At 41.1% G+C, this 25,520-nt stretch overlaps 1 protein-coding gene across 1 annotated transcript in view; it reads right to left on the bottom strand.

Moving 5' to 3' along the window:
- Positions 1-143: 143 nt before the first annotated feature.
- The window catches only part of LOC139554859 (voltage-gated potassium channel regulatory subunit KCNG2-like), a 30,479-nt gene continuing 5,102 nt past the window's right edge, over positions 144-25,520 (bottom strand). The window contains exons 2-4 of the mRNA XM_071368070.1: positions 20,368-20,673; positions 19,575-20,157; positions 144-1,537 (exon numbers count right to left, since the gene is read on the bottom strand). Coding sequence (XP_071224171.1) covers positions 806-1,537; positions 19,575-20,157; positions 20,368-20,561 — 1,509 coding nt within the window. The 5' untranslated portion in view covers positions 20,562-20,673 and the 3' untranslated portion in view covers positions 144-805. The remainder of the gene's footprint in view (positions 1,538-19,574; positions 20,158-20,367; positions 20,674-25,520) is intronic.

Here is a 25,520-nt window from a genome sequence, read left to right on the forward strand (position 1 = left end):
TAAAACCAAAGTTTCGCCCCTGATTAGATTTAATATAACATGTCTGGAGCCAAGGCCATTATTATTCAGAGCAGATGTGAAATTGGAGGAAAACCTCCAGACAGAATCATGGGATGAAATTAATTTAATAAAGTGTAGAATCATACATTGCATCAGCCGAGGTCATGGCTTTCTTACATTTATTAAAATATGCAGATCCTGAGTCTAAATAGACGCAAACTAAGCATTCTGAAATCTGTAAATGTGTTGTTTATAGTCAAATAATCTTTCTTATTGCACTTATATCTTGTTGCAATATTTCTTATCCTAAATATATACCAAAATTATAATGTTTTAGGTGTTTTTTCCCTTAAAATAATAGCTTTATCATACTGAATATGTGTGAGAGAAGCTTTCTCCCCATGCTGTGCTGTAGGGCTATACTCCTGTGTTGTAGGGCTTCTATACTCCTGGGTGAAATGTCCTTTGACCACAGATAACATGTGTTTCTATATTGTGGTCAGCTCTATACCAGTAATGTCAGCAAAAAGACTTCTGCAGCTGTCTTATAAAATCTTGAACACACTCTGATGGACAGAGCTATGGAGGCTCACAAAATGTTGGAGCTCCTTTTCTTCTTAAGCTTGAGAAAAGCGTCCCATCCCTGTTTAGATCCTCCAGCTTTAGTACGAGTTTCCCACAGTGCACTCCACACCCCCAGGCTCTCACGTTGCACACACACTCAGTCTTGAGTCTGCATCGCCCTCCTCTGTGACGCAATGGACTTCCTGCGTAAAGCAGAGGTAGCGACTTCAGTGATGCCATGTTAACTGTCCGTCTCGGCTGAGTCCTCGCTGTTCTGAGACTTGCTGGAGTCCTGGAAGTCTGGTTTCTGTCTCAGCATTCTGTTCTGCTCCTCCTTCAGCTCCAGGTAGGACCGAGAGAACGTGTGGAAGATGGAGGTGACTGGGAACGCCATGAGGAGGATCCCACTGAGGATGCTGCTGAGCGCCACCACCTGACCCGGGATGCTACGCGGCACCATGTCCCCGTACCCCACCGTTGTCATGGAGATCACTGCCCACCAGTAGGTGCCGGGGATGCTGGTGAAGTCGTACTTGGCGCCCATCTCGCTTTCCGCCAGGAACACCAGCGGGGAGAACAGTGCCATGGCAACACACAGGAACAGGAGGAGCAGGCCGAACTCGCGGGTGCAGCGTCGGATCGTCAGGCCTAAGGTCTGCAGCCCCAGGGAGTGGCGCGCCAGACGCATCACGTAGAAAATCCTCAAGGCCCGGAGTACCCGCAGCACCAGGCCCACCTTCTCCAGGTAGTTGTTCCCGCCGCTGGGCTTCTCCCCTCCCTCAGACAGAGAGTCTACGATCACAGTGATGTAGTAGGGCAGGATGGCCACCACGTCGATGATGTTGAGGGGCGTCTTCAGGAACACACACTTACTCGGCGTCTGGATGAAGCGCAGCAGGAACTCCAGAGAGAACCAGGCCACACACACCGTCTCCAGGACAAAGATATTGTAGCACCTCTGAGAACACTCACCCTGGAAGACAGAGGAAACATAGTGTGAGGAAAAACTAACAGTAGAAGAGAGTGAACACACAGTGTTAAGGGTTAACAGTGTTAAGGCGAGCAACAATTATAATGCAAGACATTGGTAGGAAACGACAATACATTCACTATTATAAAACATTCTGGATAACTGTTTCCTAATCACACAAGTTGTCAGTTGTTCCTATCCGGCTTGAAGGACCAGTTCAACAGCCACCAGTGGCGTCAGACTCCTCTACACCAGCAGGGGGCTCCAGGGGGGGGGTGAGGGGATAGAGATTTGGGGAGGAGAGGGAGGGTCCTAGAGCAATGTTTCGAGGGAGAGCTGGAGAGGGTTTTGGAGCAGCACATAAACCATCTGAACATCCCTGTTAGTTGATTGGGATCATAAGGAAAAGAGATGAGTAACTTTGATCAAACAGCCTGAGGGATGTTTTTTTCTTCCTGTGTATTATAAAATAGACAGGCAGTCTGTCAGCAGTACTTTACATGATTTATAAAACTGAGGAGAGGCTTTGATGATGTCAGAAATTCCTTCCTTTAATTGGCAAGGCTAAGATGGGCTGTACAGTACAATGTATTTATATTATCATAGGCTCTGTTTGTAGACTGTCAACTCCTTTAGACAAATCACCCTGGTAGCAATATCTGGTCATACATTCAGAATCTTTGTACCCAAAAAATAAATTACTTGTGTCCATCCACAATAAATAAAGTCATACAAGTGTGCCATGAGACAGATCCATAGAACTCATGCAGCCACAATGTCAACAGCAACGTGAAGCTGAGGAGAAACCATTGATTCCTTCCCTTTCCTCCCTCTCTCTCCAATCTGACTGTTATTAATGCAACTTCATTAAAGGAAATTAATTTCCTTCCTGGGATCAGCGGGGACTAAGCTAAAGCCAACCTTGACTACATTATAAATATATTATAAATACTTTAATTTACTTCTGGCATGATGAAATATCCTTACTTCCTGTAGTGTAATCAATTTTCTGTCTGCTCTAAATGGGCCCATAAATATTATATAACTGTATTTACATGTGATTATGAAAACAGACCCAGAAGGAGAATGAGGAGCAAGGGGGAATGTGTAAAGGTTTATACTGTACAAACATCTATAATTTATTTGTATGAAAGAAAGAAGCCAAGCTGTCGGTCTCCTTTTATTGCACTCTCGCTCTGGGGAACCTAGCTACGCTTCATCAACATGTTTAGGAAGACGTAAGCATGAAATAATGTCTTAATTACTTTTGCCAACTTTTAGTAACTTTCCTCCAGTTAGGACATCCTTCCGTTCCATCATAGTCTCCTCAATAGCTCCTTAAATGTTATTAGGGAACACATGTTTTTGACCAGCGGTTGAGCTCTAACCTGTTAGAGAATCATCACTTGTGAATAAGATGCTCGAGGTGCTTAAAAAAAACAACCAAGAGAATATGCATCTTAAAAACCACTCCAGTGTATCCTTGGAGACATGCAAAGTAGTGGAGTGAGGAGGGAGTGTAAGAACTGGGCTGGGTGACTTTTAGCCTCTCATTATTCTAGTAAATATACTTTAATCAAAGCAAAGCTGTATTTGAAAGGCAAAAGACAGCACAGAAATCAGCATTCAAAAATATAAACCAGAGGAACATAAACCTTTCTTCCACGTTTACGAATCCAAACAACATGCAACTGCTTCATTATTCACAGAGCACAACAATAAACCCACTGGGCCCAGACGTCATTTCAACATGTAGTTTTGATTTACATTTGGTTGAGTTACCAACTAACGTGAATTCAACGTGAAATCAACAAAAGATGTCACCATGTCATTGGATTTAGGCTAAAAGTAAAATAAATAAATATGAAAATCCCTTGACTTTGCAAATCGAATCAGTTTTCCACGTTGATTCAATGTCATCACATAGATTTTTTTGTTGAAATGATGTGGAACAACGTTGAATCAACCAGTTTTTTTCCCCAGAGGGAAGTGTGTATGTGTGCGCAAGTGCTTGCGAGCGTGTGTGCATGTAAAATAAATGCCCAATTTGGCCAGTTGTTGTTGTAGTAATGTCCTTTGATGGGTTGAGTCAATAAGTATTCAACCCCTTTGTTATGACAAGGCTAAATAAGTTAAGAAGTAAAAGTTTGCTTAACAAGTCACATAATGCATTGCATGGACTCACTATGTGCAATAATAGGGTTTAACATGATTTTTGAAGAACTACCTCATCTCTGTACCCCATACATACAATTAGCTGTAAAGGTCCCTCAGTCGAGCAGGTAACGTCAAACACAGATTCAAGCACAAAGACCAGGGAGGTTTTCCAACGCCTCACAAAGAAGGGCACCTATTGGTAGATGGGTCAAAATAAAAAAACAGACATTGAATATCCATTTGAGCATGGTGAAGTTAATAATTACACTTTGGATGGTGTATCAATACACCTAAAGATACAGGCGTCCTTCCTTCCTAACTCAGTTGCCGGAGAGGAAGGAAACCACTTAGTTACAGAGTGTAATGGCTGTGATAGGAGAAAACTGATGATGGTGATTAACAACATTTAAGTTAGTATTGTGGAGTAACTACAATGACAGAGTGAAAAGAAGGAAGCCTGTACAGAATAAAAAATATTCCAAAACATGCATCCTGTGAAATTGCTAAAAATGTGGTAAAGATTTTAACTTTATGTCCTAAATACAAAGTTTTATGCTTGGGGCAAATCAACACAACACATCACTATTCATATTTTCAAGCTTGGTGGTGGCTGCATCATGTTATGGGTATGCTTGTCATCGGCAAGGACTAGGGATAAAAATAAACGGAATAGAGCTAAGCACAGGCTAAATCCTAGAGAAAAACCTGGTTCAGTCTGATTTCCAACAGAGACAAATTCACCTTTCAGCAGGACAATAACCTTAAACACAAGGCCAATTCTACACTAGAGTTGCTTACCAAAACGACATTGAATGTTACTGAGTGGCCTAGTTACAGTTTTGACTTACATCCGCTTGAAAATGTATGGAAAGACTTGAAAATGGCTGTGGAAAGACAAGCAATGATCAACAACCAACCTGACAGAGCTTGAAGAATTTTCAATAGAATAATGTGCAAATATTGTAAAATCCAGGTGTACAAAGCTCTTAGAGACTTACCCAGAAAGACTCACAGCTGTAATCGCTGCCAAAGGTGATTCTAACATGTATTAACTCAGGGGTGTGAATACTTATGTAATTAGATATTTATGCATTTAATTGAATACATTTGTAAAAATGTTTAAAAAAAACATATTTGATCAATTTTCAATTCAGGCTGTAACACAACAAAATGTGGAGTAATGTAAGTCAAGTAGTATGAAAACTTTCTGAAGGCACTGTACATGGCTACAGTGGATCAAATGAACACACACACAATAATCAGATTCAGCAAACACGCTACTCTGACCATATCAGAGCTCCAGACAGGTGTGTAGCAGCCATGTCGCGTGTTAACTAAACAACACGGCCAATCACCACAGGAGGACGCGGACGACCTTTGGTCCCCAAGGTGTGTGTAAGTGGGCATGATTTCAAAAACAGGCTTAGCGTAATGCTGAGCTGGCTGCTATTATAAACACACACACAGTTTTTAAATGGCTTTAGTCAATTTGTTTACCTCAGCACTTATAACACTCATCTCATTCACCTCACTGGGCGGGGCGGGGCTGGGCTGGGAGAGTAGTGTGTGAACATAGGAGCTACAGAACATGGCCATATTACATTTCAAGAGTTCCCCATAAGAGAACACCCATTTCTTTGGTCTAGATTCTCCAACTGGTGTTAAATATTAGTTACCACAATAACAACACACCACGACTTGTCAGCAGTGTAGAATGTGGTAGATGATCATCTGTTAGTTGTTTCATCGTATTGCTGTTAGAGCTATGGTACATTCTCTGTGTGAAGGAGTAGCCTTCCCTGTCATTTCTATAAATGTATTTATTGTGTGTTTATATAGCTAGGATCCTAAAATGTCAATTCATTATCACATGTAAATCCAGTTAATTGATCTTTTCCAATCAGCTCAACCTTTTCCTGTTTGTTTCAATGTTAGATTGAGTGGAATCCCACTGAGCACACCACGTCATTTCAACGTGGATAATATTTGGTTGAGACATTGATTAATGATTACAACCTATATTCACCCACTAAAAAAGACAGCCAAAAGTTAGTTGAATTTCCAGTGTGTTATCACTATGCTTTCAAGCATCTAAAAGCACAACCAAATTCCAATGGAAAAACTATGTCTTTATTTTCGGTTTAGTTGTCATCCAAATGTCTATCCCTACTCGTTCAACCATTTCAAAATGCACCATAAAGTACATAGTGCAAGTGATCAATGTCATTCAAGATTTTCTGCAGATTATAACAGCACTTGTGAAGATCTCCACAGCCCTGTGATGACCTATGCATGCTATCCTGAACATGCACGCTTTATATGATTACATAAGTAGAAATGTATAGTTACAGTAACCTCAATGTGGCCATTTTAAGGTTGAATGTTACATTAGTTTGAAAGATAGGCTATTTACGTATTACAAAAGTAATACTGAATTGTGTTTGGTTGACAATGCAACCAAATATCAACATTTAAAGGAGATGTATCTACTGCTTGGATATTTCCATCTGAGCCACTGGCTTAATCCCATTCTTTAACTTTTATTTTTGTTTGAGATGTGAATTCAACATATCATTTGTTAACTTGATAACAAGTTAATAGGCTATTTATTGTATTTCAAAAGTGATTCATATTTCCATCTCAACCAAAAATTGAAGTTATACATTAGGACTAGATCAAATCAAACTTTAAATGCACTTTAAATAATGTTTTATTTGATTTAGTCCTCTTCTTTTATTTTTGGTTGAGATAGAGACGTGAATCCAACATATCAATTATACATTTTTAGACAAACTGGAATTCAAGCCAGACTAAGTCCGTGGCACAGATGGAACTATACAAGCAGAAGATGAATCTCCTTCAAATGTTGATATTTGGTTGCATTGACAACCAAGCAATTCAACATAGCTAAATATCATACAATTTCAAATCAACCAGAGCTTGAAATCATAGGTCTATTTTATTGTCTATTTAGTTGAATTATGGGTTATATTAAAACAATAGCTGTTGTTATATAGGTCTATATAGCATCATTGATGGTATATGAGTGATAAAGTATGGTTACGGTTCATTTGCTCTGTTAAACCTACCCTTTGGAATGACTTTGATAGTGAATCTATTTCATTTTTAAATGGAGATCTATTAACAATCATTCTCACAATAGCACATTGGTAATAGTTAGTGACAATATTATAGCTAAGCTGGGCTGGGCTTTGTTAAAACCCTGGATGGGAGACCAAAGGGTAGCCATAGATAGATCAATTCTCCAGTAGGTGGTGCTGTCCAGCCTATTGTTGTTTTTCCTGATAGTGGATATACCTGACATTGGTTTAAAAGGTACAAATTCAACATATTTTTCTACAAGGTTTCTCTGTTGAAATTGAGTTACCATGATTACATAACCATGTGATGGAAATCTCACCCTCAAAACAATAGTTTAGACTTTTTTCAAATCCAACATATTTTCCCCTTAGATTCCACATCACAATACATTGACAAATTACATTGAAACAATGTTGATTCAACAAGTTTTTGCCCAGTGGGATGTCCCTTTAATTGTCAGTTGACTGCTTGCAAGCTTTGCTAATTATCTAATTGCACACACCTGTGGCCTCCTCCCTCAAGCGCTGCAGTTTCTTTTAATGGGAAATGGTGTTCAGTGTGAAGGTTACTGCTGGTATGTCATGCAAGTAAATAAAAATAACTTATTTATTATAAAATGATCATCTCCTTCTCATCAATGTGAGAGGGCACTGGCCAGCTATCTCACACTCAGTGAACAGAAGAGCCTGCACCTTGTGATTCTGAAGGCTGCTGTGGTTTAATGTTAAGATGTTAAAGGTGCTACACATCGGATTTTTTTTATTTTTGCATTGTAATTTCTGAAAATTTCCATAATATACAGCACCAATCAAAAGTTTGGACACACCTACTCAGAGATAGTTTTGATGTCTTTACAATTATTCTACAATGTAGAAAATAGTACAAATAAAGAAAAACCCTTGAATGAGTAGGTGTGTCCAAACCTTTGACAGTTACTGTATATCTGTTGGTAATGATAGTGTTTCACAGTATTACTTGCCCACCAGTGTTGTGAATGGCTGTGATATTCACCTATTGATTTCTACCGCCGGAGCAGCAACTGTTGTCAAAATGGGAAAGCTGTTCTGAATTTGTGGCTGTATTATCTAGTGGAAATTGCTCTGTCATTTCCTGGTTGCTTAAATTCTACACTGTTTGCTCAATTTCAGACTGTGGGCTGACACGCCGGATTTGTAGACTGCATTGTACTCAGCACTCTATTGTCCCTCTAATCAAACACTTCATGAGAGCCCATGAGCTCATGTTGCGCAACGTTTCAATAGGCGTGAGAAAACAGCGGGATGGCCTCTACTAAAAATAGGAGGCTCAGTTTTCTATAGGATAGGCCTACTATATTTGTTTCTCAACTTTCCTAATATTAAGCACATTGCTAATATTTACAACAGGAGTATAGGCTACCTGGCTGGCATGAGAATAAACCATGGGGAAAAGCGTCCTCCATTCGCTATGCATAGTGCATAGTGCATAGATGACATATATTTTTTCCCCGCATGACCCGGTTTCGATACAGGTGCATGATAATGGTCCAGTCTAAATCAAAACAAATTTCACACATTTACTAAATAATATATGTAAAGTCAAGATTAAATCAAGAATAATCTGATGGCTGACAATATTATCCACTCACTTGTGAATTATATATTATCACGTGAATTATGCCCAGCATAAGAAACAAAGTATTTTTTATGTGACTTTTTCTAATCATAGTCGCACACCTCATGTAGCCTAGCCCATAGGCCTATATGTTTTAATACGGTTTTGTATTACAACTAAAGTGGCCAAATAACTTCTTAAAATTAAGCACATTAACCCACTTTACAAGGGGGGTAGAGCCTAACTGGCATACATACATACATAAGCAGAGTGTGAGTTTCAAGTTTGGGGAAGATAATTGTCACCATAAAAAAGCACCTTCATAATAAAAGCATTACATGCATAATTGCATTTGCGGTTACTTTTGATAATGGTGTTTTCCGCTAATGGAACATTTGTGCTTATAGCCTACTACCATCGCTTATAATGTGAAGAAATAGCTTCATAGTTTATCAACATTTTAAGCTAAACATTCTAATCTGTTGCATCAGCCACATTGCGTAAAAAAGTTTTTGGGATGCTAGTGGTTGTATTAATGTGGGTGCGTTACGGACACACAAATGGGATGTGCCGTGAAATTCTAGGCATTATCAAGTGCTTGTCAAATTGTGAATGAGTGACTGATGTAGTGTGTACAGCCTGCGCAAAAAAAACAAAGCAGAGCTCATGCCTTTCAAGCCACTATTTTCAAATCATCATTAGAGTCACATCATGCAGCTGTACAACGTATTAAAAATCAAAACATATAGCCCAATGTTTGTAGAACAAATAAAGTAAAATTAATAACTCTATATTAAGCATATAGGATTACCTATTTCTTTGTTAAAAGCTCAACACAGAATAGCTGCATGTTCACACTCCCTCAAATCATTTGGAGAAAATATCCTTTCTATTTTATTCAGCTTTGTTCAATTGTATTCTTCATTACTATCAAATAACATAAAATAATGTCACGGAATTCTAAGCAAATCTTGTCTGCTAAATGACCTAGTGTCGCCCGCAGCCATTTGGCACAGCCAGATCAGGACCTAACATAGGGACAACTCAGAGTATGCTATTCTGTTCTTCTGAAATAGACTACATGTCATGCTTCTTTAGACCTGTCTAATATAAATAATGGATTTATTGGGAAGGTGTAGGCTATATTACATGGATTTATTATAGATATAGATGTTCCAAAGGTCTGCATCAGTGGCTTGTAATCCATGTGTGGAAGCCAGGAGATGCAAAATGTGTTGATGTTAATTAACGGTCAATTACTGTGAGACAGTTATTTGCTTGACAATTACCGTCTGACAAAACTTCATGACCACCACAGCCCTAACCAACACACATCTATTTGTGTAACTACCTGGACCTACCATTCGGTTTCGAAGTATTGAAAGTATTTGAATGAAAAGTTTGAATGAAAAGGTGACTAAGAAGTGCTCATCATTTCAAATAGGCTACACGAATGTACTAAACAGCATATAAACATTAAATAAGTCAATAGCCAGACAGGTAGCCTAATTAAATAGGCTATACTATTTAAATTGTTTCAAGGTTTTAGTCTACAAATAAATATATTTTGAAGCATTTGTGAGTGTGACACACTAGGCTAGCAGAGATATTAAGCACTCAGCATTTAAACAACATTTCATTGTATTAAATCATTATAGTCTATAAATTGTGCATATAGGCTGTGACTTGCTTACAATTAAATACAAATTAAACAAAAAATGCCTTATTAGGCTCAGTCTACAGTGTCTTTGAATTAATTTTTAGAAACACGAGTTTGACCAGAGTCTGTGGCTTCAGGCTCATGCGATGGTGCCTGGAGAGCAGGCCAGCAGTGGAGAATATTCTCTCCACACTTGCAGAGCCACTGGGATGCTAAACACCCTTCGGACTACTCTTGCCAGGCTGGGCAGGATGCGTAGTTTTTGTTTTTTCTGTAGGTAAGCCCAAAAGATTTTAGGTAAAATAACCCGATCAAAATGGAAAGCTCCTTGAAAGAGGTAACATGCCAGGACTATTGGGCCAAAATCTATGATGGCCTATTGTATAAGAGGTCAGATTTTTTTTCATAAATACTTTGCTACAATGACACATTTAGCTAACTACCCACCTCATTCCTTTCTGTTAGCATGTGCACGTAGTAAGTACACTATCCTGCCTTTGGGATATGTGTCTTTTCAGATTCCACAATGATTCTTTAGTTGTGGACACTACATCACCACACTTCGTCTCTTGCTCTTGGTCCTCCTCATATTGGTAAGTCACCTTGATCTGTCACCTGTGAGTTTTATTCGTTTCTTTATGAAAATATTTAGGATACTTGATGACAGTAGCGAAAGCAAGGGGCTATAGCAGCACACAAGTAGACTACAAATGCATGCTGGGGCAGTCATGCCCTGAGCTCGTGAAGTGAGCGCTACTGGAGTGAAATTGAAGCGGACTAGAAGGTCAACGCTCCAAATTTTGGGGAACTCGCTCCACACTCCAGTCAAATTGGGCACGCTCCAGCTCCACTCCGTTCACATACTCTGACACCTGGAAGTATATTGATACTTTCAATAAGCATTTTTCCACGGCTGGCCGTGCTTTCCACCTGGCTACCCCGACCCTGGCCAACATCTCAGCACCCCCTGCTGCCAATGACTGGAACGAATTGTAGAAATCTCTGAAGCTGGAGTCTTATATCTCCCTCTCTAATTTTAAGCATCAGCTGTCTGAGCAGCTTACTGTACCTGTACTGTACCTGTACCTGGACACAGCCAATCTGTAAATAGCACACCCGACTACCTCATCCCCATATTTTTACTTACCCTCTTGCTCTTTTGCACCCCAGTATCTCTACTTGCACATCAGCATCTGCACATCTATCACTACAGTATTAATGCTAAATTGTAATTATTTTCGCCTCTAGAGCCTATTTATTACCTACCTCCCTACTCTTCTACATTTGCACACACTGTACATAGATTTTTCTATTTTTCTTTTATGTTATTGACTGTACAGTCGTGGCCAAAAGTTTTGAGAATGACACAAATATTAATTTTCACAAAGTTTGCTGCTTCAGTGTCTTTAGATATTTTTGTCAGATGTTACTATGGAATACTGAAGTATAATTACAAGCATTTCATAAGTGTCCAAGGCTTTTATTGACAATTACATGAAGTTGATGCAAAGAGTCAATATTTGCAGTGTTGACCCTTCTCTTTCAAGACCTCTGCAATCCGCCCTGGCATGCTGTCAATTAACTTCTGGGCAACATCCTGACTCAAGGCAACCCATTCTTGCATAATCAATGCTTGGAGTTTGTCAGAATTTGTGGGGTTTTGTTTGTCCACCTGCCTCTTGAGGATTGATCACAAGTTCTCAATGTGATTAAGGCCTGGGGAGTTTCCTGGCCATGGACCAAAAATATCGCCACTAAGTTATCACTTTTGCCTTATGGCAAGGTGCTCCATCATGCTGGAAAAGGCATTGTTTGTCACCAAACTGTTCCTGGATGGTTGGGAGAAGTTGCTCTCGGAGGATGTGTTGGTACCATTCTTTATTCATGGCTGTGTCCTTAGGCAAAATTGTGAGTGTGCCTACTCCCTTGGCTGAGAAGCACACATGAATGGTCTCAGGATGCTTTACTGTTGGCATGACACAGGACTGATGGTAACGCTCACGTTGTCTTCTCAATTGAACCGCTCTCTTTGAAGTTCTTGATGATCCGATAAATGGTTGATTTCGGTGCAATCTTACTGGCAGCAATATCCTTGCCTGTGAAGCCCTTTTTGTGCAAAGCAATGATGACGGCACGTGTTTCCTTGCAGGTAACCATGATTGACAGAGGAAGCTTTTGAAGCTTCCAGTCTGTTATTCAAACTCAATCAGCATGACAGTGATCTCCAGCCTTGTCCTCGTCAACACTCACACCTTAATTAATGAGAGAATCACTGACATGATGTCAGCTGGTCTTTTGTTGCAGGGCTGAAATGCAGTGGAATGTTTTGGGGGATTCAGTTAATTTGCATGGCAAAGAGTGACTTTGCAATTAATTGCAATTCATCTGATCACTCTTCATAACATTCTGGAGTATATGCAAAATGCCATCATACAAACTGAGGCAGCAGACTTTGTGAAAATTAATATTTGTGTCATTCTCAAACCTTTTTGCCACGACTGTACATTTGTTCATGTGTAGCCCTGTGTTGTTATTTGTGTCGCACTGCTTTGCTTTATCTTGGCCAGGTCACAGTTGTAAATGAGAACTTGTTCTCAACTGGCCTACCTGGTTAAATAAAGCTGCCTAAGGAGGCAGTAGGGGCACTCAACTCACAGAGATGCTGTTCGAGACAGCAGGAGATCCAGAGGATCAAGGTGCTGCCCGCCAGCCATGCTGTGTGTGTACGTGTGAGAGAAAGTGCTTGAGGCTAGATGGCCTCAGGATCCTGGTGTATGATCAGAGCAGAGTGATAGTAGCTGTCTCATTCCTCTCCAAAGGGTGTGTGTGTGCGTGCCTGTTTCTGTGGAAGCCTTGTCTTGGATGATTTTGTTTTTGGCAAAGTGTTCCCCATATGATGACTAACACACTAATCCAATACAATGACTGAGGAACAGACTTTCTCCACAGTAGAACATTTCTTTAGACTTTCGAAGTCATTGATATTTTTCATTTGAGTGAGAGAAGTTTAATCTCCCACATTAAACCATCTATTTCCATGGCTTCTTTTCCAGTTATTTAAAAAATGTATTATGTTTCTTAAATGTATTTGTTTCTCACTAGACTGAAATAACTCACTGGAATAATTCCCATAATTCACGCTGGCAATCAATTACATTGCAGCAGACGTACGCTGGCCTCAACCCAGGCGGTCTTGTTGCCTGTCAAGAGAGATTCTTGGGGACATTCAATGCTGCAGAATTATTTTGGTATCTGTGCCTCGACACAATCCTGTCTCGGAGCTCTACGTACAATTCCGTCGACCTCATGGCTTGGTTTTGGCTCTGACATGCACTGTCAACTGTGGAACCTTATCTAGACAGGTGTGTGCCTTTCCAAATCATGTCCAACCAATTGAATTTACCACAGGTGGACTCCAAGTTGTAGGAACATCTCCAAGGCTGATCAATGGAAAAAGGATGCAGCTGAACTCAATTGAGTCTCATAGCAAAGGGTCTGAATACTTACGTAAATAATGTATTTCTGTTTTTATTTGTTTTTTTATAAACAGTCATTACTGATCATATTGTGTGTAGATTGATGAGGACCATTTTTTATTTAATCAATTTTAGAATAAGGCTGTAACGTAACAATGTGGAAAGTCAAGGGGTCTGAATACTTTCCAAATGCACTGTATTTATCAGAGAGAAGAAAACGGATAAAACAAGTCCTACATTTCCACAGATGTTTACAGGGGGAGAAATAAGCCATTTTGACATTGAGGTGTGAAAAGACTGAAATTGACACACAAACTTAGAGGACACACTACTTAGAGCAGCGTTTCCCAAACTCGGTCCTGGGACCCCAAGTGGTGCACGTTTTGTTTTTTCCCTAGCACTACACAGATGATTCAAATAATCAAAGCTTGATGATAAGCTGGTTATCTGAATCAGCTGTGTAGTGCTAGGGCAAAAACCAAAACATGCACCCCTTGGGGTTTCATGGACAGAGTTTGGGAAACACTCTACTCTGAGGGGACACACACACACACACACTTTAATCCTCTATTCATCCAGATAGAGGCAATAAGCACACCCATAAAACTCTTCATGTGTGTACGTGCAGCTGTTATGTGGGCCTGAATCACTGAGCTGTATTAGAACAGACAAGCTAAGTGCTTTCCATCACCACCTTGGTTTTGTCCTCTGATGCTTTTACAAAAACCACAACTTTTTTTCAGTTTTAATGGATCCACAACTGCACACAGGCAAAGGGATATGAAGGTTAGAGTCTAACTGAGTCTGGAAGACAAGGGTTGTCAGAACATCTCTGAGCAGGTGAGACAAGCCTGCACTCTGGACGGAGGAACAACAAGCTAAATTCATAAAGAGAATGTAACATTTAACATGGTTGAGGACGCCAACTCTTACTGTAAGACTACAAATGTATTAGATTATTATCCTGCTGGTCTAGTTGGTTCATGAGTTTAGCCTATAGCTGAAACATATCATGATAAACGGCCTCTGAATCTACACTGAGCAAAAATAAACACATCATGCAACAATTTCAAAATGTTTACTGAGTTAAGGAAATCAGTGAATTAAAATACATAGATTATGGCCTAATTTATTGATTTCACATGACTGGGAATACAAATATGCATCTGTTGGTCAAAGATACTGTACCTTAAAAAAAAGGTAGGGGAGCAGATCAGAAAACCAGTCAGTATCTGGTGTGACCACCATTTGCCTCATGCAGTGTGACACATTTCCTTCGCATAGAGTTGATCAGGCTGTTGATTGTGGCCTGGAATGTTATCCCACTCCTCTTCAATGGCTGTGCGAAATTGCTGGATATTGTCTGGAAATTGAACACGTTGTCGTACACGTCGATCCAGAGAAATGGGCGGCATTTCTGGTGAGTATGCAGGCCATGGAAAATCTGGGATATTTTCAGCTTCCAGGATATGTGTAACAGATCCTTGCGACATGGGGTCGTGCGTTACATGAGGTGATGGCGGCTGATGAATGGCACGACAATGGGCCTCAGGATCTCGTGACGGTATCTCTGTGCATTCAAATTGCCATAGATAAAATTACATTGTGTTTGTTGTCTGTAGCTTATGCCTGCCCATACCATAACCCCACTGCCACCATAGGGCACTCTATTCACAACGTTGACATCAGCAAATCGCTCACCCACACGATGCCATCTGCCCGGTACATTTGAAACCGGGATTCATCTGTGAAGAGCACACCTATCCAGCGTGTCAGTGGCCATTGAAGGTGAGAACAACACCCAACTGAAATCAGGTCAAGACCATGGTGAGGACGACGAGCACGCAGATGAGCTTCCCTGAGACGGTTTATGACAGTTTGTGCAGAAATTCTTCAGTTGTGCAAATCCACAGTTTCATCAGCTATGCGGGTAGCTGGTTTCAGACGATCCCACAGCTGAAGAATCTGTATGTGGAGGTCCTGGGCTGGTGTGCTTACACGTGGTCTGCAGTTGTGAGGCTGGTTGGACGTACTGCCAAATTCTCTAAAATGACATTGGAGGTGGCTTATGGTAGAGAAATGAACATTTCATTATCTGGCAACAGCTCTGGTGGACATTCCTGCAGTCAGCATGCCAATTGCACACACCCTCAAAACTTGAGACATCTGTGGCATCGTGGTGTGTGACAAAACGGCACCTTTTACAGTGGCCTTTTATTGTCCCCAGCACAAGGTGCACTTGTGTAATGAGCATGCTGTTTAATTAGCTTCTTGATATGCCACTCCTGTCAGGTGGATGGATTATCTTCGCAAAGGAGAAATGCTCACTAACAGGGATGTAAACAAATTTGTTCACAAAATGAGAGAAATAAGCTTTTTGTGCATATGGAACATTTCTGGGATCTTTGATTTCTGCTCATGAAACATGGGAACAACACTTCACATGTTGCGTTTATATTTTTGTTCAGCATACACCTCAATAAAGACAGCGTCCTAGGGATTTCATTAAATGTACATCCATAGTGGGAAGATCTATGCTGATCACCATCAAAGCCTCCTCCTGTTAATGAATATTAGCTCAACTAACGGAGGAGGATGGTGGGCGGACTCCATTCAAACAGCTCAGGTTATTAGCTCTCACTAATGAAGATAGTTGATTTGGATATCTCTGAAGTGTTTAGTCACAATATTGCTCTGCTTAACATTAACACATACAAAAATACAGCCCGTAGCGTAACCTACAACATGGGTCTAGACAACCCTCCTTAACCTTCAAACATGGACATGAGAATAAACAGAGAACATTCCATAGATACTGCTCCCTATCAACAAGTACAGAGTATTCTTGGCCGTTTGTCAAGTCTCTCTCTCCCTCTCATTGTAAAACAGCATTTGTATATATCCTTGCCTGACCTTTGTCTCCCTCAATCACTTACAGTTTTGACTCTTTTAAAGCTCAGCCAGTAACCTCACCTAATAGGAGATGAATGCTCCAAGAGAAGGTATTGTTTGGGGAGTTAGCTCGCTAACACGAACACTCCTTGTAGCTAGCTCGCTAACCCTCCTTGTAGCTAGCTTGCTAACCCTCCTTGTAGCTAGCTCGCTAACCCTCCTTGTAGCTAGCTCGCTAACCCTCCTTGTAGCTAGCTCGCTAACCCTCCTTGTAGCTAGCTTGTTAACCCTCCTTTCACTCTGATTTCCACTTTGAAGATACAGCACATCCTCAGCCCCCTCACCCCCTCTCCACCCTCCTCTCACCCCGACGCAGAGGTCTCTTTGGTAGCGGGAGAAGCCTGTGGAGGTTCCCTTTAAATCATTCTAAAGCTTTATTGATGTCATTCAGGAGGTTGACTGTGTTGCCCCACAAAGACACTCCAGCAGTAACACTGAGGTCTCAGAGGCACAACTACTAGACATGAAACACCCAGAAGAAGAAGATAATATAATGACTTATCTCGGTAGTGAAATTGGTGCAGTAACATTAGGTGGCCACTGGCCAAGTGCTAAGCCCTATGGGACCCCTGAGGATCACAAGAGGACAACCTCTGGCCTAATGTACTGATTATTCATCTACAGTGCCTTCAGAAAGTATTCATACCCCTTGACCCCTTGTCGCGGGCCTACACACACACACACACACACACACACACACACACACACACACACACACACACACACACACACACACACACACACACACACACACACACACACACACACACACACACACACACACACACACACACACACACACACACACACACACACACACACACAATGTCAAAGTGGAATTATGTTTTTAGAAATGTTTACAAAATAAGTAAAAATGAAAAGCTGAAATGTCTTGAGTCAATAAGTATTCAACCCCCTTGCAATGGCAAGCCTAAATAAAGTTCAGGAGTAATAAAGTGCTTAACAAGTCACAGAGTACCACAGTATGTGTCATAATACCCATAAAACTTAGCGGTCAAACAGGGAAATGGTTCTAATTGTTTTTACACCATACATTTTTCCCATAGTGGATTTTAGAAACACTTAAAATAAGCACTGTGTTTCATGTAAGCTCACCCTTGCCTGTTTTGATAACCATTTAAATCTCACTCGGACAAGGTGATTTTTAAAATCAATATATTTGCCTGTATTTAGCCCCCAAAATAAAATGCTAATTAGCTGCTACTGTGGATATCATATACAACTACAAATGCCTTGATCTGGACGACACTGCTGAATAGAGGTAAAGTCTGGATTAACTAACTAAATGTAGTAATGAATAAATTGGCTAGATTTACACAATACCTGTTAGTAAAGGTGTTAGCTAAAGATGATGTGCAGAAGCTTTCAAGGATTTGTTGTCTTGCATGATGTCTACTTTGATGCTAATTAGCATTTTCGAATAGAGCCAAATATATTGATAAAAGTCATCTTGTTGGAGAGAGATTTACACGGTTATCAAAATGTCACGCAAGGGTAAGCCTACACAAACCACAGCCCTTATTTTAAGTATTTCTAAAATCTCCTATGGGAAAAATGAATGGTGGAAAAACGATTGGAACCATTTCCCTGTTTGACCGCTAGATTTTATGGGTATTATGACACGTCCACTGTGGAGCTTTATAAGTTGCATGGACTCACTCTGTGTGCAATGATAGTGTTTAACATGATTTTGTATTGACTACCTCATCTCTGTACCCCACGCATACAATTATCTGTCCCTCGGTCGAGCAGTGAATTTCAAACACAGATTCAACCACAAAGACCAGGGAGGTTTTCCAATGCCTCACAAAGAAGGCCACCTATTGGTAGATTAAAAATAATTTAAGCAGACATTGAATATCCCTTTGAGCATGGTACAGTTACTACTAACACTTCAATATACCCAGTCACTAAAAAGGAAATCACTCAGGGATATCAACCTTGACGCCAATGTTGACTTCAAAACGGTTCGAGTTAATGGCTGTGACAGGAGAAACTGAGGATGGATCGACAGTAGTTACTCCACAATACTAAACTAAAGGACAGGGTGAAAAGAAGGAAGCCTGCACAGAATAGAAATATTCCAAAACATGCATCCTGTTTGCAATAATGCACTAAAGTAAAACTACAAAAAAATTGGTCTAAGAAATTAACTTCATGTACAAAGCGTTATGTTTGGAGCAAATCCAACACAACACATTATGTTATGGGCGTGCTTGTCATTCGCAAAGACTATGACTTTTTTATGATAAAAATAAACGGAATGGAGCTAAGCACAGGCAAAATCCTAGAGGAAAACCTGGTTCAGTCTGAAGTTGCTTACCAAGATGACATTGAATGTTCCCGAGTGGCCTAGTTACAGTTGACTTAAAATTGGGTTGAAACTCTATAGCAAAACTTGAAAATGGCAGTCTAGCAATGATCAACAACCAACTTCACAGAGCTTAAAGAATTGTTAAGAGAATGTGCAAATATTGTACAATCCAGTTGTGCATAGCTCTTAAAGGCTTACCAAGAAAGTTTCACAGCTGTAATCACTGCCAAAGGTGATTCTAACATGTATTGACTCAGGGGTGTGAATACTTATGCAAATGAGAGATTTCTGTATTTCATTTTCAATACATTTGCTAATATTTCAGGCTGTAACAACAAAATATGGAATAGGTCAAGAGGTATGAATAGTTTCTGAAGGCACTGTATATTATATGTTAATTATTCCTTTATTGCCTGAATAAGAGCAAGACGAGAGTGCCTTAACAGCAGCAGCAGCAGATCTGGCAAATGGAATAATCTGGTATTAATGTGATTGGAGTTGTAGCGTGGCAGTTGTCCCTGACAACATCCCTGAGCCATCACATTACCTCTGTGAAGATTAGTTACTATTAGAGGGAAGACTCACTATGTGGAGGTTGTCCCTCAAACATCATCCAACTAAGTGCAGAATGTAGATATGGATGTGCCCAGAGTTTCCAGGTCTGTAACTCGGTTAGGTCAAACTCCTGGCCCTATGTATAACCCACCCGACTGTGACCCAGAAGTAAAACCCTGTGAGTAGGGAGTAAACAGGAAGTGAACTCACCCTCTCCTCCTCCTCCCTGAGGTCGGGCATGGTGCTGATGCAGAGCGTTACTGCGGTGATGGCCACAAACACCACCGACAAGAAGGCAAAGATCTTTCCAGGTAGTCCAGATTGAGGGTTCTCTACCATGTCGTGCAGCCTGCGCATACACCCCGCCATGCGGCTCTCCTCCTCCTCCCCCCCTCCCTCTCCGGCGTGCCCCTGCCCATCCTCACAGCTCTGAGGGGTCAGGGTTGTGGTGAGCTCTGCCTCCTCCATCCTCTGCTGCTCCTTGAGCTCCTCCTGTCTGATGCGTAGCTTCCTGAGGCAGCACCACTCCAGCCTGGTGTCCTCCACGCCCCAGTAGACCAGCTCCTCCTGGAAGGACAGGGCACACATCTCCCTCAGCAGCCGCAGCCGCCCTGCCGCTAGGAACGTCACAATGATGCGGAACGCAGATGGGCTGCGATCAAAGAAGTACTCCTGGCACCCGTCGTCGTAGTCGTCACACACCTCCATGATCTCGTCCAATGAGCTGCAGCCCCTCAGCCGGCCCAGCCGCGTCAGAGGGAACTCCTCCAGAACGGACCAGGGGATACGGTACCTGGTGAGCAGAAAACACACAATGTTACCGCTGCACAACGACTTTGTACAATAGTCACTGAAATACTCTCCAAGTTATAATGCTCTTTAGCAGCAGCAAGACCAATGCCTGGATTATATGCCTTTTAAATCTTGCACCCAAAGACTTCTGATTATGGACTATTGATTATCGAGATGAACATAGCAACTCTTGACTCTGTTGGTATTGTACCTGATCCCGCCCACGTTGATGACAGCTGATAGGTCGTTCTCCTCCTGCCCCTCATTGGGCCTCCGCAGCAGCCGTTGCCGCTTGAAGAACACACCCTTCTTAGTTACCACCTCCTGCTGGTTCTCAATGGGGAAGTGGAAGGGCGTGAACTCTTTCTCCGTGCTGCCCGCTAGGAAGGCCACCTCCTGGTACATCCCTGATTCTCCTCTGGAGGACCTAGAGGGTCCTGGTTGAGAGGCGAGGGGTGGGTTTCACTGGCCGACTGGGTTGGCAGGGACCTCACCCATCCAGGAGCAGGGCCGGGCTCTATGGAAACAAAGCAGATGAAAGAAAGTTTAGACACTGTTAGAAATGACTTCCACATGTTTATTGGGACGAATTACTTCAGAATCTCAGGATGAACCAGATACAAGTCACTCTTCAGGCTCCTTTTTTCCCCTCTTTCTCATCACACCAACAAGTTTTGCATCAGCAGGAACCCCGATGCAGAGAGAGGAATTCGTTAAATTGTTGTGGTATTTAATGCATCACTGAGGCCCTAAATGAGATGCTTCTCTTTAAAGGATTGTTTATCAAGGTTCACTAAATGAAAATAAATACAGAGCAATTAGCTGTGGAATGTCGACAAAGAAAAGAACAAACTGTTTGGATATACTTGGTAAAACTTCCCGTGATTAATCTTTCATGGGCCATTGACTTTGTTTATGACAACAGAAAAAGTGCAATTAATTCTGCAGCAATAATGTCTTGTTTTAATCTTCTTATTCCAACATAGATTTTTACATCAGTACAACCACAGCTTCAGCTGATGAAACAAACCCCTAAAATGTGGCACTTTCCAATGGCACCTTCCAGTCTTAAGACTGACAGAATGCAGCTCTGTGGAGTTTTAATGACTAGTTTTAATGACTCCAACCTAAATGTATGTAAACTTCCGACTTCAACTGTATATATATATATATATATATATATATACACACACACACACACACACATATACATACATACATACATACACTACCGTTCAAAAGTTTGGGGTCACTTTGAAATCTCCTTGTTTTTGAAAGAAAAGCTATTTTTTGCCCATTAAAATATTGTCAAATTGATCAGAAATACAGTGTAGACATTGTTGATGTTGAAAATGACTATTGCAGCTGGAAACGGATGATTTTTAATGGAATATCTAATTAGGCGTACAGAGGCCCATTATCAGCAACCATCACTCCTGTGTTCCAATGGCACGTTGTGTTAGCTAATCCAAGTTTATTGTTTTAAAAGGCTAATTGATCATTAGAAAACCCCTTTGCAATTATGTTAGCACAGCTGAAAACTGTTGTGCTGATTAAAGAAGTAATACAACTGGCTTTGTTTAGACTAGTTGAGTATCTGGAGCATCAACATTTGTGGGTTCGATTACAGGCTCAAAATGGCCAGAAACAAAGACCTTTCTTTCGTCTATTCTTGTTCTGAGAAATAAAGGCTATTCCATGCGAGAAATTGCCAAGAAACTGAAGATCTCATACAACGCTGTTTACTACTCCCTTCACAGAAGAGCGCAAATTAGCTCTAACCAGAATAGAAAGAGGAGTGGGAGGCATAGGTGCACATCTGAGAAGAAGTACATTCAAGTGTCTAGTTTGAGAAACAGACGCCTCACAAGTCCTCAACTGGCAAGACTGTTGGAAAAGCATTCCAGATGAAGCTGGTTGAGGGAATGCCAAGAGTGTGCAAAGCTGTCATCAAGGCAAAGGGTGGCTTTTGACTGGTAGTGTGTGTTTGTGTATGTGTGTATACAGTCCTTAACTGGCAGCTTCATTAAATAGTACCCGCAAAACACCAGTCTCAACATCAACAGTGAAGAGGCGACTCTGGGATGCTGGCCTTCCTCTGTCCAGTGTCTGTGTTCTTTTGCCCATCTTAATCTTTTCTTTTTATTGGCCAGTCTGAGATATTGCTTTTTCTTTGCAACTCTGCCTAAAAGGCCAGCATCCCGGAGTCGCCTCTTCACTGTTGATGTTGAGACTGGTGTTTTGCGGGTAATATTTAATGAAGCTGCCAGTCTAATGTCCATTGCTCATGTTTCTAGGCCAAAGCAAGTCTCTCCTTATTGGGGTCCTTTTGTAGTGGTTTCTTTGCAGCAATTCGACCATGAATGCCTGATTCACGCAGTCTCTGAACAGTTAATGTTGAAATGTGTCTGCTACTTGAACTCTGAAGCATTTATTTGGGCTGCAATTTCTGAGGCTGGTAACTAATTAATTTATCCTCCGCAGCAGAGGTAACTCTGGGTCTTCCTTTCCTGTGGCGGTCCTCATGAGAGACAGTTTCATCATAGCGCTTGATGGTTTTTGCGACTGCACCTGAAGAACATTTTTTCATTCTTTAAATTTTCCGGATTACCTGACCTTCATGTCTTCAAGTAATGATGGACTGTCGTTTTTCTTTGCTTATTTGAGCTGTTCTTGCCATAATATGGACTTGGTCTTTTACCAAATAGGGCTGCCTTCTGTATAGCACCCCTACCTTGTCACAACACAAGTGATTGGCTAAAACGCATTAAGAAGGAAATAAATTCCACAAAACAAGGCACACCTGTTAATTTAAATGCATTCCAGGGGACTACCTCATGAAGCTGGTTGAGAGAACACCAAGAGCATGCAAATCTGTCATCAAGGCAAAAGGTGGCTACTTTGAAGAATCTCAAATATAACATATATTTTAATTTGTTTAACACTTTTTTGGTCACTACATGATTCCATATGTGTTATTCCATACTTCACTATTGTTCTACAATGTAAAAAAAATGTCAGTCCCTTCTCCTGCAGCTGAAGTAGAGCGTTGAAAGCTGCTACACTAATGGCAAAGATGACAACCTAACGAGCTAGGGACAAGACTACAAACAGAGAATGATTTGACCTGGACACAATTTACTGCTGTGACAGGACAGACAGACAGACAAACAGAGGTGCATGGACTGAGAGACAGGGAGAAAGGGAGAGAGAGAGAAACAGAGGGAGAGAAAGAGAAACAGAGAGAAAGACAGACAAGGTGACAGCATGGAAGAGTATATGTATTAATGCTGTAATGTGTATGCATGAAAGACAACTGCAGATTTAGAAAGTCCAGAAAAAAACAAGGAGTATCCATCACCTGCTGATTAAACACAGTGAAACGTGTCAGTGCGCTCCAGTGCCTGGATGGATTGGCTCAGTAACGCTCCTTTCACACGGACTGATGTGACAACCAAGGGGAAAATAAGCTCCAGATAAAATGTCTGCCTGATGTGTTCTAATGTACTTACCACATGCTCTTTGTTTTATTTTACAATGGGCAAAAGGGGCACAAAAATGGGAATGGATTCAGGGTCAAGTGCAGATAATTGAGTGTGTTTGTCCAGAGTTGGGTAGGTTACTTTCTAATTCGATACATTTACTCGTTACCTGTCATCATAGTGGTATCTGACTTGTGGTCAGACTCGCTCATGTGGAACAATACTGACAGATGTGAAACACAAGTTAGTCCTCTGTGACTTTGCACTGATGGCAAGCTATAAGTAGCATCACTCAGGTAGTGCTCACCAGTTGTGACCGCTGGAGGGACTATACCATCCTTCTCAAAAAGGAGTCCTGTGTTGTCTATGTAGTAAGATATTGTATCATAGCAACATGTCTACTCTACATATCCTGCCATACTAGAGTGATTTGGGCTTCCAACTTAACCTGTGAAAGTGTCTGTAACAGTGCTCTGATGGTTTGGGGAAGAAGCCAATATCCATATTTGAAGGACTAAACGTTTATCTGCAGAGATAACAGAGAGTTGCTGCACTGCTCTTTCAGTCACGGCTGTTCTAACATTGTGGAATTGATTCTTTCCTTCTTAGTGCTGCTGGTGTTTGACTGAACTACTGAAACATGGAAGCATAGTCCTGCTTCACTAACCACTTTCACAAATCCACATTTACCATAAACATTCTGAAAGCCCAAGATGGGGTAATGTAAATTACAAAACCAAAAATCCATTCTAATGAATTCACTTCAAATAAAAGTTTGCAGGTTCTAAAACTCATTTTCTAAAGTGCATTTCTTGCCCCGGGGGGTTATAGAAATGAGTTTGTGTCACTCATTTCCTTGGATGAATGATAATTGTGACCTATTTAGGCAGCCCTTTAGGGTGCATTCGTAAATTCACTCTGGCTATTTACTCCGATTTCATAGCACTCTCGTCTGAGCGTGCCAGAGCGCAGAATAACTGATGAATTTATGAACGCTCAACACCCGTTGAATATGGCCGGTGTCAGTAAATGTCGGCAAAAAAGCATAATAAAATTGTTGCCAGCAGCACAGTCACAGTCCCCAACGCTCTGGAGAACATGAAAACAGCCTAACCAGCTCTGTTAGGCTGAGTAAAATGGTCAGAGTGAAGTTAGCCAGTTAGCGTGGGTGCTTGACTACCGTTGTGAAGTCAGAACTCTCGGATCAACCCTGCTCCTTGGCAAGAGCGTCCAGTGTGCGCTCTGAATGCTCCTATCAAATAACATTTTATTGGTCACAAACACATGGTTAGCAGATGTTAATGTGAGTGTAGCAAAATGCTTGTTCTTCTAGTTCCGACAGTGCAGTAATATTCAAGTAGCTCAATATCAAGTAATCTAACAATTTCCCAACAACTACCTAATACACACAAATCTAAAGGGGTGAATGGGAATATGTACATATAAATATATGGATGAGTGATGGCCGAGCGGCATAGGCAAGGTGCAGTGGATGGTATAAAATAGAGTATATACATGAGATATGAGTAATGTAAGATATATAAACATTGTTAAAGTGGCATTATCTAAAGTGGCATTGTTTAAAGTGACTAGTGATCCATTTATTAAAGTGACCAGTGATTGGGTCTCAATGTAGGCAGCAGCCTCTCTGAGTTAGTGATTCCTGTATAGCAGTCTGATGGCCTTGAGATAGAAGATGTTTTTCAGTCTCTCGGTCCCAGCTTTAATGCACCTGTACTGACCTCGCCTTCTGGATGGTAGTGGTGTGAACAGGCAGTGGCTCGGGTGGTTGTTGTCCTTGATGATCTTTTCGGCCTTCCTGTGACATTGGGTGCTATAGGTGTCATGGAGGACAGGTAGTTTGCCCCCAGTGATGCGTTGT

This window comes from Salvelinus alpinus, chromosome 26 (assembly GCF_045679555.1).
Source record: "Salvelinus alpinus chromosome 26, SLU_Salpinus.1, whole genome shotgun sequence".
Classification (NCBI taxonomy): domain Eukaryota; kingdom Metazoa; phylum Chordata; class Actinopteri; order Salmoniformes; family Salmonidae; genus Salvelinus; species Salvelinus alpinus.